Source organism: Phalacrocorax carbo, chromosome 2 (genome assembly GCF_963921805.1).
Source record: "Phalacrocorax carbo chromosome 2, bPhaCar2.1, whole genome shotgun sequence".
NCBI lineage: Eukaryota > Metazoa > Chordata > Aves > Suliformes > Phalacrocoracidae > Phalacrocorax > Phalacrocorax carbo.
The window spans coordinates 58,950,227-58,966,203 of record NC_087514.1 but is presented as its reverse complement, the minus strand read 5'-3'; the positions used below and the strand labels follow the sequence as shown (position 1 = coordinate 58,966,203).

At 43.5% G+C, this 15,977-nt stretch overlaps 1 protein-coding gene across 8 annotated transcripts in view; it reads right to left on the bottom strand.

Annotated features, from left to right (window-relative positions):
- Nucleotides 1-1,558: 1,558 nt before the first annotated feature.
- LDLRAD4 (low density lipoprotein receptor class A domain containing 4) overlaps nt 1,559-15,977 on the bottom strand; it is a 298,222-nt gene continuing 283,803 nt past the window's right edge. For 6 of the 8 annotated variants that reach the window (XM_064443061.1, XM_064443063.1, XM_064443062.1 and 3 more), the window contains 2 exons: nt 13,167-13,220; nt 1,559-11,885 (listed from right to left, as the gene is read on the bottom strand). In XM_064443061.1, the coding sequence (XP_064299131.1) occupies nt 11,343-11,885; nt 13,167-13,220 (597 nt within the window). In that variant the 3' untranslated portion in view covers nt 1,559-11,342. The remainder of the gene's footprint in view (nt 11,886-13,166; nt 13,221-15,977) is intronic. The other 2 variants (XM_064443065.1, XM_064443069.1) reach the window with 1 other exon arrangement.

The following is a 15,977-nucleotide window of genomic DNA, read 5'->3' as shown; positions in this document are numbered from 1 at the left end:
CAGCCACTGTATTAATCTTTTAACAGGAAAAAGTAACCCCACTGAGATGAGACATCCCATTTATAGCCGAGTTCTGAGCTGCAACCATTGGCAGAGATATTAAAACACAATCAAACAGAATGGCATATTATAAAACAAATATAAATACAATTAAAACCAGATTAAGTAAAAGATCAAAGCAGGCTCAAAAAAAAGGCAGTTTCCAGGGAGATCAGGGTTCAGACAGGAGAGGAGGAGCAGAAGCTTGGAGAATTGGAGCATTTCTAAGCACTAAGGAACTAGCAATTTTTGAAGTACTAAAGAAGAATTAAAATGCTGTAGATGGAGGAGAGCTAACTCAGGGTGGTTAGAGGAAAAGAAAATGGTTACTTCTGAACCAAAAGTAAGTATTGTGACATTTAAAGGACCAAGCCATCTGAAGAGACCAGCAGCAAGGGGAACACCCCCTGGTTCCCATCTGAGGATAATATAAAGGCTGCCCCTTAACCATGGTGTCAGAAACAGGCTGGGACTGTGGCCCCTGAGCAGACCTCTCTTTCTTGGAAAGACCTGCACAAAAGCCCCAGGTTTGAAGAACCACCTCCCCCAAAGCACCGCACCTCAGCAACAGAGAGATTAAGCTCCAGCAAGCACAGGCACGGGTGTAAAATATAATACACAAAAATTGCTTCATTAGTAATCATGTTAAATAAAGCATCACTTTATACTTACACCTGAACAGAAATTAACTGCTCTGTAAAAAAACCAAACTTTCCAAGTTTTGTTGAGCTTTAGTATCACAAAGTGACGGCTACCAGCCACAGCTAGTTCGACCTACCTTGCGAAGATCTTTATTACCAAAGACAAGTGTCTTTCACAGGATCCTTTTGTCTAGTTTCTTACTAACTTCATCTCTCCCCTTCCCCCACACTGTACCACAATTACTCTTGTTAAGTATCATCCAAAGCATTCCCCAGGTCTCCCAAACCAAGTTGTGCTTCCCCCTGCTCCCCCATGAGCCACAGCCCCTATGCTTGTTTTTCAATCAATTTTTGCACCTCAGTGATTCGGGGCCACTGTTTATTCGCCAGCTGGTCAGTCAGCACTGATGTGCCAGGGCAGTCACCAACACCCAGGGCTTCAAATGAGATTGAGGCAAGGTTGTTAGCTTAACGGAACTGAAGTAACAAGTGGCTTAGATTAAGAGTCTAGACGGTCAACGACAGGGGTGACAGGCAGGTGCTCAGACACAGCTGCCCCTGGCAGAGAGGTAGGGCAGAAACCTCTGAAATCATCACCAAAGGTGAAAGTCAGGACTTTCAGGTGGAAGAGTTTCAGACTTTTTCAGGTGAAAGTAAAATCCTCACCAGACATCCTTCTCCCAGGGCCCTCCCCTATGTTTCAAGGGCTGAGTCCACCCTCCAGTTCCTTAATGACCAGCTACCTGGCTGCCAGCAGCAAGCCAGCGAAGGAAGACGACAAGTACTTGTTTTACAGAAGGCCACTCTAGTGTTTCACATTTTTTGTCTGGGTTTGGTTATTTCACTTCAGAGAGAAAATAAATTCAACAGGAGACAAATGCATTTAATGATTTTTAATAATTTTGTGCCATGGTTTAACCACAGCATATTAAGAACAAGCATAAAATCTGTATTTAAAACTAACAACAGCACTTAGAGCAACATCTTCCTTTAAAAGTATTGCAATAAACAGACCTTAGGTCTAAAAACTAGGACATCACCATTTGCTCAATTAAAAGAGTCAGATACACAACAGTTGAAATCTTTTCCTGTATATAACTGGGAGTTACAGTGGGAAAAAAGCAACAAATTAATTGTGTTAAAAGGAAAATAAATTTAAAAAAAATTAAAGCAAGCCAGGTTTGTCATAGCGTCACATGAACAGCTATTGAGAAATTCCAATACAGTTGTAAAAAGACTTACTGTTTTTAATAACTTTGTTTTTACAACAATAAAATTTAAAAGAAAGATTAAATATTGTTGATAGTGCTGTACATATTTCAGAATAGCTTGAAACAAAACGGACAAAAATAAGAGACGTGTTGAAAACGTGATCTTGAAAGCCGCAATGTTGGAAATACAAAATAATCCATACAGCAATAAAGCATTTTACACTGTAAAATAACTAGCAAGAAACAACAAAGAAAGGGTCAACACTCTAAAAACAGGCATTTGATGGTTAATTTTAAGTGTAACAGCCTGACTGATGTACATACCATCGTGAAATGCTCTGAGCACGGCAGCACTGGGCAGCTGACAGCCACACAAAGACAAAACCCCTATCGACCCTTACGTAGTCTTTGTACTGTAAGTAGAAAAGCTGTGTAAAAGAATATTAAAGTGAATTTTTTTAATTATTATTTTTGCTGTCCAGGTCTGTGATGCCTGAGGCTCTTGTAACTTCTGCTTATACTTCTTTTAAAATCCTGGCTGCCTGCTGTGCTTCGTGGTAAACGGAAAGCGCGAACGCAGCTGTGAGTACACTTAATAGATAGTCTGCTCTTTCCACTGCAGCTTCAAAGCAAATTAGTGCCTCTAAAAGGAGACATGCTCGTGTTTGGTCCACTCAATATGCAAGTTTTCTTATGATAAATCCTACCCTAGATTCCTCCAGCGGGACATTTACTTTGTACAGAGTCTTCCTAGTCAAGGCCTGGGGATTTGTGTTTGTTTTTCTTCCTTCATGCACAGAAGCGGTACTGCAGTGCAAACAGAAACCTGAACGCGGCCAGGCAAAGCATACTTCCAAAACAATTACTCTATGCCCTGACAAACAATAAATGAGTTAACAAATGACAGTCGTGAAATAGGCGTATTTCCCTGTGGTACATGCTTACTGCTAAAACAGCTCAATATACAGAGGGATGGAGACAAGCTACCTGTAAGGGCTTGACGATGCAGAACTGGCCATTAAGAACTTACACACTCCTTTAAAACAAAAAACAAACCAAAACAACCATGACCAACATTCAGATACAGGACTCCTGTGAGGGCTTTTAAAAAGATATTTACAGACAAACGCGTAGCTGAAGCTTCAGGTCGACGGAGAAGTCGAAGGACTGTGCTCCAAGGCACCATCCTCCAGCGTGACGGACCGAACTGAAAGCCCACTCAAACCAGAGGAAGCCTCACCACTGACTTCACTGGGCCCTGGGTAAGGCCCCCTGAGTTTTAGCATGGCGTCTAGCTAGTCAGCCTAGCTAGTCATCTGAAAAAACAAACAAAAACGCCATCTCAAACGTATCCCAACACATTGCTACCTTACATCTGTGGTTAAAGCCTGACAAGTATAAAAAAGCTACATATAGACACGAGTATCTATGAAAGATTAGTCGGTACCCATCTGTGAGAGGACTAGTCTGTCTCGGACCGATAAACTTTTATATCACCTACCATCCTGGGATAGTTAGAACACACACAGTTTAGAAAAATAAGTACAGCATCTGCAAGTCTCTACACTAGAACTTCATGTTGAGTTTTCCTGAGGTATTTTGCTTTACCGAAGGGCCCGCGCCGAGAGCGCGCAGGGGCACGGGGACGGACAGCCAAACGCACGGGGACGCCGGGGGAGAACCAAACTGCCGAGGGAGCCTCGCAGAAAATTAAAGTGTTGGATCACTTTCCACACCGCTTCCTGCGTTGGGCCTGAACAGGCTTAGGCATTTCTCCATCATCTTAAATACGAACGTGGGTTAAGCCGTTGCTGTCAGAGGCCAACACAGCAGCAGCACTGCTGACTCAAAGCTCATGCTCAAACCCTGCTTGCTGCCAACCTGCAGCTTTCCTTGTCTACCCTTAAGGCTTGCAGCCCTGCAGCCTCACAGGTCATCAGCCAGTCCCAGCTACACGCCAAGCCTCAAGACAGTTTGCAGTGGCAGGATCACGTACCAGGAGTGGGCACAGAGCAAGGGCTGGCTGCTGTCACAAAACTCTCGTGGGCCTAGGTTTGATTTTGCAGGGATGGTTTGGGTCAGTTCCCACTTGTCTGAGCTTCACTTCAAATCTAGGATGTGGATAAAAAGATTCCAAAGGTTTTAGCCCATTTCTAAGTTAAAAAAAAAAAGGCAATCAAGGATAATAAATAACGTATCTGCTGGAGTAGTAGCAACTAATACTGGTCCAACTCAGCAACAGCGAGGCAACAACCAATACGAGAAGCATCTAGTTGCAAGGTTAAAGCTGTGGAGGTTTTGTTTGTTTTGTGTTTTTTTCGTTTTTCTTAAAGTGACACATTAGAAAAAAAAAAGAACAAATCTTCACAGCAAAGATGCATCGAACGATCAATCGCTATACACAGGCTAGTCAAAAAGGATTTGTTCAAACTTTTTCCCTTATGATATTATATTGGTATTTAATAGGAAAATAAAATACATAGACTTTTTGTCATTTGTATGCATTCATTTGCAAATTTTCTTACAAAAAGGACCAAGCACAGAAGTTGGCATTCACAAAGTCTATGCCATTTTTGTGTGTGTGTGTTAAAATTGGTATCATCTATACATTATCTTACAGTATTAACAACATCTATTTGTTTTTGTATGTTTGTTTGTTCTACCCATTGGGTAGGATATGTGCATAATATATTCAAGTTATACACAGCACCATACAAAGGAGAGAAAAAAAATACCAAAAAAAAAAGACAGACAACTGAAAAAGCACCATTTTAAGTGAGGCACAACAAAGGTGGGAGCATAAGGCCTGATCCAAAGCCCCCTGAAGTCAGCAAGAGTCTTCCTACCCACCTCACCGGGCTTTGGATCAGGCCCTCTCGAGTGCAAGGGGATTCCTATCTGCTCAGACCTGAACATGAGGCACCTTAGTTGCTTACAAACTACCAACATGCAAACCTCCTCAAAATTATATCTAATACGGACATATATAATTAATTAATAAACCCACCACGGCAGACAGACAAGCACAAACCAAGGAGAGAAAGGAAGGAGAAAAGGGACAGCTTGGTCACCCACGAGATCCTACACACACCACGTTGTTTCAGAAAGCTCACGCACCAAACCATTGAAAACAGCAGCAAGCAGCAGCAGCAATATAGCAAAGAAATGACAAGAGTCATCTCTGGCAGTAAATCACACGGCTGTCGGAGGGAAGGGGGAAGTATCTAGGTTACGAGTTTGTTTCTATATCATTAACCAACGTAAAAAGGTAAGTTCTTTTATAGCAGGAAAGCGATGCTAGCAATACCCGGGTTGCTTGTGTTCAGTCTGAAAATGGAAGAGACGACAGCAAGGCAGAAGAGCCAGAAGAGTTCTCAATACAAAATCATGCTGGGTTTTCCCTTTCGAAAGCAGCAGAAATGTAGCGAGTGGTTACAAAAACAGCATTAGCCGCCCTGAAATATATTTAATGCAAATAGTTGCGACTTCAAGGAAACACCAATAGACTCCTCCACTGCGTGTCTTACTAGTGCGGTCAAGCACTTCACTGAAACTGAGCCATCACCTACACTTTGAGTTTGCTGGGAAGAGGCAGCACAGGTCTGATGTTCCTGGAGGCTGAACTTAGTGGTGCAGCTTCTGCTAATTCCCCAAGCAGAGCCGTACCAAGAAAATTACTCTTTTATGCTGGTGCGAGTGTGCCCAGTGGGGCTTTTGCCACCACAGCAATGGCAGTCGGAGGTGAGTCAAAAGGTAATTTACACCCGATTAATGAGCACAGACTGGCAAACAATCTGTTACTTATTAAAAAAGTAATTTTCAGCTGGGCCACTCTCAAAACTTTAAACTTCAATTTCCTAGCAAAACACAGAGAACAGAGTCTTCGGACGGGAAACCTCTGTAAGTTCAACACATCCTCACATGGGACTTTATGCTCTAAGAGGCCTCAGCAGGTCTCAGACAGTTCAGGAGGTGTGCCTCTTTCCAGGGATTTAAACAATTGACACATTTGGGGCTAGTTTAGGAGAAAAGCTGTAATCGTACTGGTTGGCAAGCAGGCAACACAGCACGGGAAAAGACCAGATATGTGTACCTAAATTATTTGCAACAGCCTTTATCTAAAAAGCAAAGATGTATTCAAAAGCCAGCCTTCATCCGAACCTGCTGTACAAATGGATCCCTTGGTTCTCAGCATCAGCTAGATCTGAAAAAACACGCTTCTGAGATTGAGCGCACGTGAAGTACATTTCCTTCCTGTACGTCAATACGTGAGGTCTACATTAGGGCTGTCCCAAAAGCACGAGGACTTTTCAAAGCTCACCCAAAAGGAGAGAGCTGTTGGATGGAAGATGCAGTAGCGCACCAGGTCACAGGCAAGAATCTGAGCAGCAAGAAACTCCCCTACTGATACAAAGAGGGCCTTGACATTTACCGGACTGAAACGCAAATATTCCTCATGCCTCCAGCTGTTTGACAAATGACCTGTCATTGTTCCTGAGAGCACAATATATAGCCATTTAGCACTTCTGGAAGGTGGTAATATATAGATAACCAAGGGGTAGGATACAGGCACAAGTTTGCATGCAGGCATGTATATACACATATGTGCATGGACATGACTTAATGGTAGTGACCAGAGAAGACTTGAGAATAATCCTAAATACCTTCAAATGTACCACCAAGCCTACTGTTTATCCTTGGGGGAAGGAAAAAAAAGGAGGCGGAAAAGCAAAGGACAATTTTAGAGCCTATTTTCACCAGCATACTATTTTCTTTTTGTTTGCCTATGAAATCAGGTTACCTTAGTTACCTTGAGTGACAGAGCTCAGAGTCAGAGAAAGGTTAGTGATCAAATTCTCCAAAGCATTCAAACATTCCTTACAGATCAGACTGTCAGCTTGAAGGTCCAGTATCTCACTACCTGGAAGGGTTAGGAACAACCGCTTCAGACAGCGCTGTTCCAGACAGCCTGCGCACAGGACTCTCCAGCAGGACAAGGCTTTCTTCCCTATTGCAAAGAAAGTGAATTCCTTCCAGAAACAATGTCATTTCACTCCTTGCCCTTCCCTGAGCCACATTCACAGAGACAAAAAAAAATCTCAGTGTCACTTTTTTTTATATATTTCTGCAACACAAAATTTCAGAGATTTGGGATAACAGAAGTAGCTTCCAGCTGGGACAAATTGGTGGGAGAAGAGGGGAAGCAATAATAAAAAGCCAAATGAAGCACAGCCTGTCCCATGGTTCCTGCAGATTCCATGACTGCAGGAATGCAAATACCCTCCTCACTAGCCATCAAGAACTTGTACATGGGGCATGCATCTGAGTTTTCATACTTACAAGGGAAAAGCACGCTGTAATAAAGTCACGTCAGCCCGAGACTGGGTTAAGTGCAGAGTTCATCAGCGACAAGATCAGGAGTAGCTTAAGTAGGTCCTCCCTGACAAAAACAACCTATGACGCAAAGTACCGCGAATCCTGCACGTGCCACATACTACAGGAAAGGGATCTGAACACTGCTCTGTTGACTGGGGACTAGCCTTCATACTCTTCACTCACACCTTTAAGCAGTGTAACATACACAGAGCCTGCTTGTACAGCACTGAGATGAACCCAACCACAACCAGGCTAAATGTACATCCAGAATTAGAGCTAAGTGCCAAGAGTGCTCCATTGGGAATGTGTTCCACGGGCTCCGCGGAGTGCTCCATGGGAGGGAACCTGTTTTCTGCTGCTGAACCCCCTGCCTTTTCTACCCCTGCAAGATCATAGGAAAACACCACAGATGGGGCACATTTAGCACCAAGAAGGGAGCCATCCCAAGCCACAGAAGGGAAAAATTAACCTTTGCAGCAGGATAGAGGTCATAATGCTTTATTTGTTAAAGGTACATTAAAAAAAAAATCTTTTAACTTGAACGTTTCTAAAGTGGGGACATCACTGGACTGAATTTTGGGAAGATGGGTTACTGGGCAAAGGTCAGGAGATGCAACCAAAATTCAGGCTAATACAATCCAACGCACAGAAAGCTCCACACATATATTATGTGCGTTTTGTGCATGATACACGTAAACCAAAACACCACTATGGAGGCATAATCTACATAATTAACTCTACAATGTTTGCAGAAATCTTTTATAATTTACAAAGCTTCATTTGAGTGGCTGTGGAACACAGCTTATTAATTCTGGATACTTTCAAAGGGAGTTTCCCATAAATGCCTCACAGAATTGCTTATCTTCAGAGACTGCCAATTTCGAAGCCTGTAAAGATGGATAGCGATATCTAATTCTACTATTCCTTCTTTTACCCTTCTGTTCTGTTAGCAAGGGCATATTCTCTCACTGCAACAGAAGAAAAAATAGAAAAAACATGCAGTTGCAATGTTATACTACTGATGGCACCCCCATCAGAGATCACTAACATTCATTAGAAAATACCATATTTACTCCTAGAAGAGGCTCCAAAACAAAAGTAGCAGATTGCAAGCAACAGGTGACTACACTTTCAGAACCGACAGGTACACTGGCTGCACATTAGCTTTGGGCAGCAGAATACAGTAAGAAGGTGAAGATGCAAGAGGAAATGCAACCATTAGGTGAGCAAATACTAAGTTCTTTTTAAACAAATCTCCTCTACAGAACTGGAACGGGTTACATTTTCCACTCAATCAAAAACTTCCTCAGTCAAGAAAAATTAAGAGACAGCAGTGCACACATCGTACTGGACAATGTTAATGGGAAGTGCGTAAATCCACTGGCATGCAGAGATGGCAAAAGATAGCAAAGGGCTGTCTTCAAAGAAAGCATGTTCCCAGGAGGTGACTTTGAAGGCAACTTCAAGGCTCACTTCACTGTGATCTGTGCATGGGGAAAAGTTGATACTCTACTGGTCCAAGGCCAGGGCCCAGTCCAGGTGCGTTCTGCCATGACAAACGAGTTCCAGCTGTTCTCACCTAAAGGCTTCTCAGCTAAATAATCCTCATTTAGGCAACAGCACAGTATCTGTGTAGGCACACACATTCTCTGACTTAAAAGCTCACTTCTGAAGGCCAACAAAAGCCACTGAAGACCAAAACCCAACATCTTCTGGTTTTGTCTTCCTTTTTTTTTTTTTTAAACTAATAATTATATTCATAGGTTGTTTGCAAAAAAATCTAATTTCACAGCTTTTATTCTCAGGAACCAGACATAACAAGAGCTCTAGCTGACTGACAGCCACCTAGTCATCTCCTAAACACCTGTCCTGTGAGTCTGAGTGAAAAAAAGAAAGTGAATCCCATCATACAATCTCTATCTTTCCCTTCGAATAACACACAAATTAAAAGGCAGCTTTACTCTGCATTACCAGTGTGACTCAGACCAAAAAACAATTACAGAGACAAATGAGGCTGCATATTCAGACTAACAGTTACACAAACATGTTCTAAATTAGAATAAAACCAAACTACCTTATGAAGAAATAATCTACACTGAGGCCCGTAACGCACAGACACACATACTGTTTTGGCATTAAAACTCTGCATAGATCAAAGATGCACTTCAGTTATCAGAGCCCCCAGGGTACAGAAGTCCTGCAGAAATCCAGCCTCCAGCCATGGGACCAGGCGCTAAGGGCACGGCACTCCTCCACAGCGCGCTCAGGGCACTCGGTGGCTGCTGCCCATAACCAAGCACAAGGCTTAAGAAAATAGAAAAAAGTGAAAGATCTTAAAGTGAAAAGGTCTATGACACCCACACATACACATATTATATTAGAAACTATTCAAGCTAAGACTCTAAAGGTTCTTACTTTAAGTCCATTTCCAAAATGCATTTTAAGTGCAAGTTGTGCTTTTTCATGTGCTTGTGATGCCACTAACACCATTTGTCAACTGCTTTCCAGCACTGCGTGTGCTTCCACACAGGAACAGCCAGAGAAGAAAAACCCCACATGCCATTTTACAGGCAGGTTAACATTTTCCAACTACTCTTAAGACCAGCATGGCAAAACTAGGGCTTACAGACACTTAGTTAATATGCAAGTCATCTTTACCCGTGAGCATAGTCCTGCTGGCAACCACCAGATGACATACACGGAGGAGGGTTTCCGCAACAGGGCCCAGAGAAAAATGGTTCGCAGTGAGAATAACCGATGTTCCCACGTCACTGCAAGACGCCACAGAAGCCCGCACCACTGTCACGGGCGCTCTCAGCACTGCTGCGGAAACTGCATGAGGGTTATAGCTACAAAGGCCCCTTCACTTCAACAGGATGGATCTGCAGGACTGAACTTCAGTATCTAAAGGATGAAATGGAGAGTGAAAAGCACAACAGAGTTTCAGGTATTTTAACAGCATTGGGGGGGGGGGGGGAACCCACCTTGCATTTTTAAACAATTTATTGCATAATGTCATGATATGTGACTAGATACATTTCAGCCTACAGTGAGGACAAAAATCGCTAAAACCATAAGTACTGGTGATACTGCATTATGAAAAGGAAAAGAAAGGCAGCACTTAGAATCGATACAAATTAACACATCTGGGATTTTGTTTTGCCATTTACAAAACAAACAGTCTACACTGCAAAACAGCTAAACCCTAAGTCATGGAAAATGCTGGGATTTCGTATTTGCCTTCTTCCATCCAAAAGTCTCCAAGACACTTCACTGATGCACTGTTATTTGAATGCAAATTATTGCAAAGACAAGTGTCCCTGTATTTCTTGATTTGTAAAAGTCAAGAGATGTTAGGCTAAGTCCTGTCCCCTTTTTCTAGCAAACCCGGGGGGGGGGGGGGGAGGGGCGGGCAAACTCCTCCAGATTACTTCTGGGGCTCTATCGTAATTCCACAGGTGAAAAGACAACATATAGAAGAACTTCACATAAAACAGTTCCCTCATATATATTTTTTAAAACATTAAGATAGTGCAACTTTTTAAAACACATTTATCACAACACAAATTAATTCCTTGCATTCTTCTAAGTTCTCAACTTTATACCTTGGCACACAAAACAGGAATTTTGTTTCATATTAAAAAAAAATCCACACCCTGGGAGGAAAAAAAAAAGCAAACTGGCCAATTCTTCCCCCATTTATCTAGCAAAACCACCTTCTTCCTTCTGCCATTCAGTGAGTATAAAACAGGCTGTACAAGCCTCATTTCTGTGCTAAGTTAACTTTTAGAATTAAATAATTGAAATAGTTTATTAAAAAAAAATAATATATCCCCCCCTCTCCCCTGAAACACTGCTCATAGACAAACTGAATGGAAGTTTGTATTTCTTTCGATCTGCTTTGCATGCAGTTCCCCTGAAAGGAATCAGAAACAAAGAACTGGTTTGCACGTTTGGTTTTACTAAGTTGTACCACGTGAAACGTAACAACATTGTGCACCGGAGCATGGGGGTCTTCCTCCACCGCTCTGCTTGAATCTCTCGTCTTCAGTTCAAATGCACCTGGGCGAGTAACTTAGACCAGGTTTCCTGGTTTCCGGTCTTGGCCTTTGCTGGGGACTATTGTGCTCTCTGAATTGTTCTGCTGAAACTGAAGTCTGCTCCCCCTCTGCGAGGAAGGAGGCGCGTTGCTGTGCTGGTGATGGAAAAAAGAGGAGCCTGGGTAATGCCCCATGACCTCGCTGTACGTCGGGGGTGGTCCTTCCATCCTTCCATTACTGCTATAGTTGGTTGCACTTATGCCCGAATTGCTGCTTGGTGGGCAGGGGCCCCCATTGTACATCGAGATGTCTATCAAGTCGCTATCAAAAATGGTTCGGTTGGGTGGTGCCCTGACAGATTCCCGGTTGAGCTCCATCTGCTGTTCTGGGTCCCGGAGCTGCAGGGTGCATGGGCCTTGGTACGGCGGTGGCTCTTCCCCATCAGAGAGGGAGATGGTCGGAGGAAGGTCAATCTCATGCTGCATGTAAGGGTAAGTGGGCTGGAAGCGACTGAAACGGTCCCGCTGCATAAAAGATGGGGCGGTAAACCTGTCCCTGGACCTTGGAGCATACATGATCTGAAATGAAAAGAGACAGACACATGACTCCACATCTGAGCAAAGCACTGTGGGTACTCCATATTTACAAAGAACTGATGAAACAAAATACTTCTCTTTGCCACCCATCTTAAAAGATTAAACCCAGCAGATACTGTGCACACGTGCTCTCACATACATGCACATGAGAAAAAAGGTAGCAGTTGCAGGAAGGATCTAACACAAGATACTGGAGAACAGCTTCACAAAGGAAGACCAAGACCTCACACAGCTCCTCCTGATGTTAAAACACGCAGAGCCGAGAGAAAACAATTCTGTTTCTGTACATAGGAAACACTTTCTCTTTAGTCTTGACAATTAATAGTTCTACAAAAATGTGCCAATACTGAATTTCAGCTGCAGCCAGAGCTTCCCCCTCCTGCTCAAAGTTAATGTAATACCCTGCATCACCAAAGAATTCAGATGGTCATTTTAGTACACTTTGTAAAGGCCTGGCATATCTCACGCCTTCACTACCAGTGTGCATCAGGTCTCCTCCTCCCCCTCAGTTCTTAGCCAGAACTCAGCCTCCCGGGAGGACCTGCAAGGCTTCTGCACTGGGAGTGGAAAAAATGTCCTCGGCATGTTATGCCCTGGAGAAGGTCAGGCTTTTCAAGAAGAGTTTAAGACACTCCGTGAGAAGCTATTGCTCCTCACTTGGTCTATCCCAGAACTAGAGACACACACCAGCTTCCTAGATCTAGATCTATCAAACTGCTTTTCTCATTTTTGGGTCCACGCAGGGTCTTTAGCCCTCGACCCTCACAGAGGCAGGGATCGGCCACCACGAAGATTCAGTTTCACACAGGTGAGCTGTGCCACTTGGAGCAACACACCCACGAATTATCACTCAGACCAGGGATCTGTGCTAGCTGGAAGACACTGGTGACAGGATGTGTGCTGTAAATCCAGGACAAACACAGGGAGAAGAGCAACTGCTCTTGCAGATTCCACTGAATACTCAAATTACTGAGCTACTGCATGAGAGACACCTCCACCACTTAACTGTGAATGCCTACTATGATACAGGGAGCTTCAGACAGAGGTGAGGTGTCAGGTAGGTAGAATTTAATTCTTGTAATGAAAAATTATTCAGCATTTATGGAAAGGGAGTTAGGGAAGGGTCAAATGTCCACATGAACCTGGCTCTACACTGAAAAAGCTTTATTTACTAAACAGATGCATGTTTTTGAGAGGAGCCAAATAGACATGACAGGAAAGTGGAAACCACATTGGTGAAGAAAATAAGAAATCTGTCTGTACCTCTGAAGCACCCTGGCGCGAAACTGAGCTTTCTGAAGGCCACAAGCACCCTTCCTGGAATGCAAAAAAAAAAAAACACAAAACAAACAAACAAAAAAAAAACAACAAAAGAGAAAAATTAATAGATCACATCACCATGTTACCTCAAATACCATGACTTTTAGGAGAAGTCAGCCTCTAAGGACTGGCTGTCTCCACCTAGAGAAAGGGGATAAACAAGTCATGTTCCCACCCCTTGCTTTCCGAAACTAGAGCATACAGCAGCTCTGCACCCAAGGAAGTCAAGCTTGGCGCTGAGGTGCCAGCCGCAGCACCCAGCCTCATAGGCCCTAAGGACGCAGAAAGCCGGTTGCAGCTACAAGCACATGGCAACACAGAGAGACGACAAGAGACACGAGCGCTTGCATGCTGAGGCAGCACCCTCCACCTCCCAGCCTGCGACAAGGCCATATCAGCACAGTCAGCAGGTCCGAAGAAGCTGAGCTGCCAGCCAGGATCCCGAATGCCCACTAGAGCCAAAACAGTTCACAATGAAACCTGGTGTCCGTAATCTTAGTGAAGTGGCAGTCATTCTAAACCCAGATATATTCTGGTCAAAACTGTCAGTTACCCAATTCCCACCATAAACAGTAATTAGGCAGCTGAGGTTTCAGCCACCAGTTCCCCTCTTCAACCACTTCCCCAACCACCTTCTCAGGCCAAAGTATTTTCTCTCTCATGCATTGAAAGGCTGTTCTGACACTGCACCGGCACTCAGGGCAGAATAAAACGGTGAAGAAGAACATGTGTGTATCACCATTTTTCTTCTCAATTAACTGTTTAGAGTAGCAGTAACTACCAAAATGGATCTATTTTATTGGAAGATTTTGAAGCTGAAAAGGATCCATCAGAGCAACTACAAAGCACAGAATTTCAATCCTGGTGCAAAATGAGAAAATCAAAACATTGTATGGTCATGACTATTTTCTTGGTGCTAATTCAAGTTTTATCATTTTATAGACATAAGAAATTTCAGGAACAGGAAGGAAGATGCACACTGTCCCCAAAAGCATTACCCTGTACAGATTACTTTCAAATCTCACTGTACTGCTGCTTCTCTGCATAGCATCTTTCAACATATTTCAGATGTAAAAATAGACCTAACTAGATGTTCATCATGACATTCAGAGACCAAAAGCCGTCTGTGATCTTGTCAGGAGAGTCCACTGAAGAAGAAAGCTGCTCTAAGAGGAATCTCCCACAGGATTCAGCTTTTAAGGGAAATGCTTTGAATAACAAAGCTGCTCAACCACTTCTCTTCTGTAGCTTTGGAGAGCAGAGATAGAGGGAGGCTGATACCTGCAATTATTTACAACTTCCCTTTGCAAGTATCCCCATTTGCAAAGGCCTGATACAGAAGACAAATCTTATGTAGATTCATGTATTTCAGTACCTATATAAGGTTTTGTCAATAGAAGTACAGTTTCGTAACTGTATAACTGTATATATACACGTTATACATACTCGGACCCACTTCCTTTTGCCTCCACCACCCAGATGACCTCATTTTGAAATATCTGAGGGTATATTTGCACAATTAAAGACAATCAGTTTATCAACAGCTGACCCAGGAGGCTCCAAGCTTGTTGCAATTGTTAAGTAAAACACACTAGCCAAAGCTGAAGTGCTCCGTTAATTGCCCATGAACTACAGGCAATACACAGCCCAATAGCGGATTCCTGAGTGATGATTTGAAAAATACAATAGTGTGTAGCTTTATGCTTATTGCAACTATCTTTGTGTCTCCTTTAATGCATTCGAGCTCAGAAGAGGGGGGAAAAAAGGCAAAACCAATGACCCAACCCAGAAGGAATTCAATCTACCACCACCACCACCAGCAGTCACGTTACTTAAAATCCCTTATGAAAGAGTTTTTGAGTTGGAAGTGGAAACAACTCCCATCCTAGGGCCCACCTCCCCTAATGCAGGAGAATAAGAAGAGCTGAGAAGAAGGTGGTGCAGTATATGGAGAAAGATATATGCGCTGAGATGGAGCAGGACCTGCATGCGGAGCCTAGGCACACAGACCTCGTACCAGCAATGTCTAACAGAAACAACTTGCTGGAAGAGTGAAGTTGCCCATTACTTCTGCTGCTGATGCCTAAATCCCAGTACAGTAGAAGACCCTTCCTGGAGGCACTACAGCTGCTACAGGGACCCCACAGAGTGCAACCAGGGTGCTGGGAAAGTCAGACCAAGATGATGAGAACTAAGGAGCCCAAGGCTCTCCCCACTCTGGGCTGACTACTCAAGGAAGTAGACAGCTTGGGATGCAGCAGAACTCCAAGGCTGTGAGATCCTTAGTATGCAAGGATGGGTAACGACATGGCCTCTGTAACAGTGTATCCTACAGCCCACCTGTAGCTACTCCCTTTGCTAAGGTTTCTCTGGAGAGAGGAGCAGGCTGAATAAATCATTCAGCAGCAGCCAGCCCCCAGTAAGATCTCTATCCCAGGAGCCAGAGGAACTCCCCAAGCAGATGGCTGGGTAGCATGTGCTCAGCATGCCCACGCTTGGAAAATACCAGGCTCACACAGCACGTGCAGACCAACTTCACCATGCACACACAGTCAGCCCAGTGCCACAGTACAGGATTCTCTCAACATCTCTAGAATAAGCCCAGACTAACTGACCTGATCTAGGAAAAGGCACTACTCTCTTATTTAGTGCAAGTCTTGAAATGGACAGTGGGAGTGGGAGAGGCAAGGAGAAAGGGAAGGATTTGACAGACAGCTAGGTTTCCTGCACTCAGCTATAGAGGAATCCTTTAAT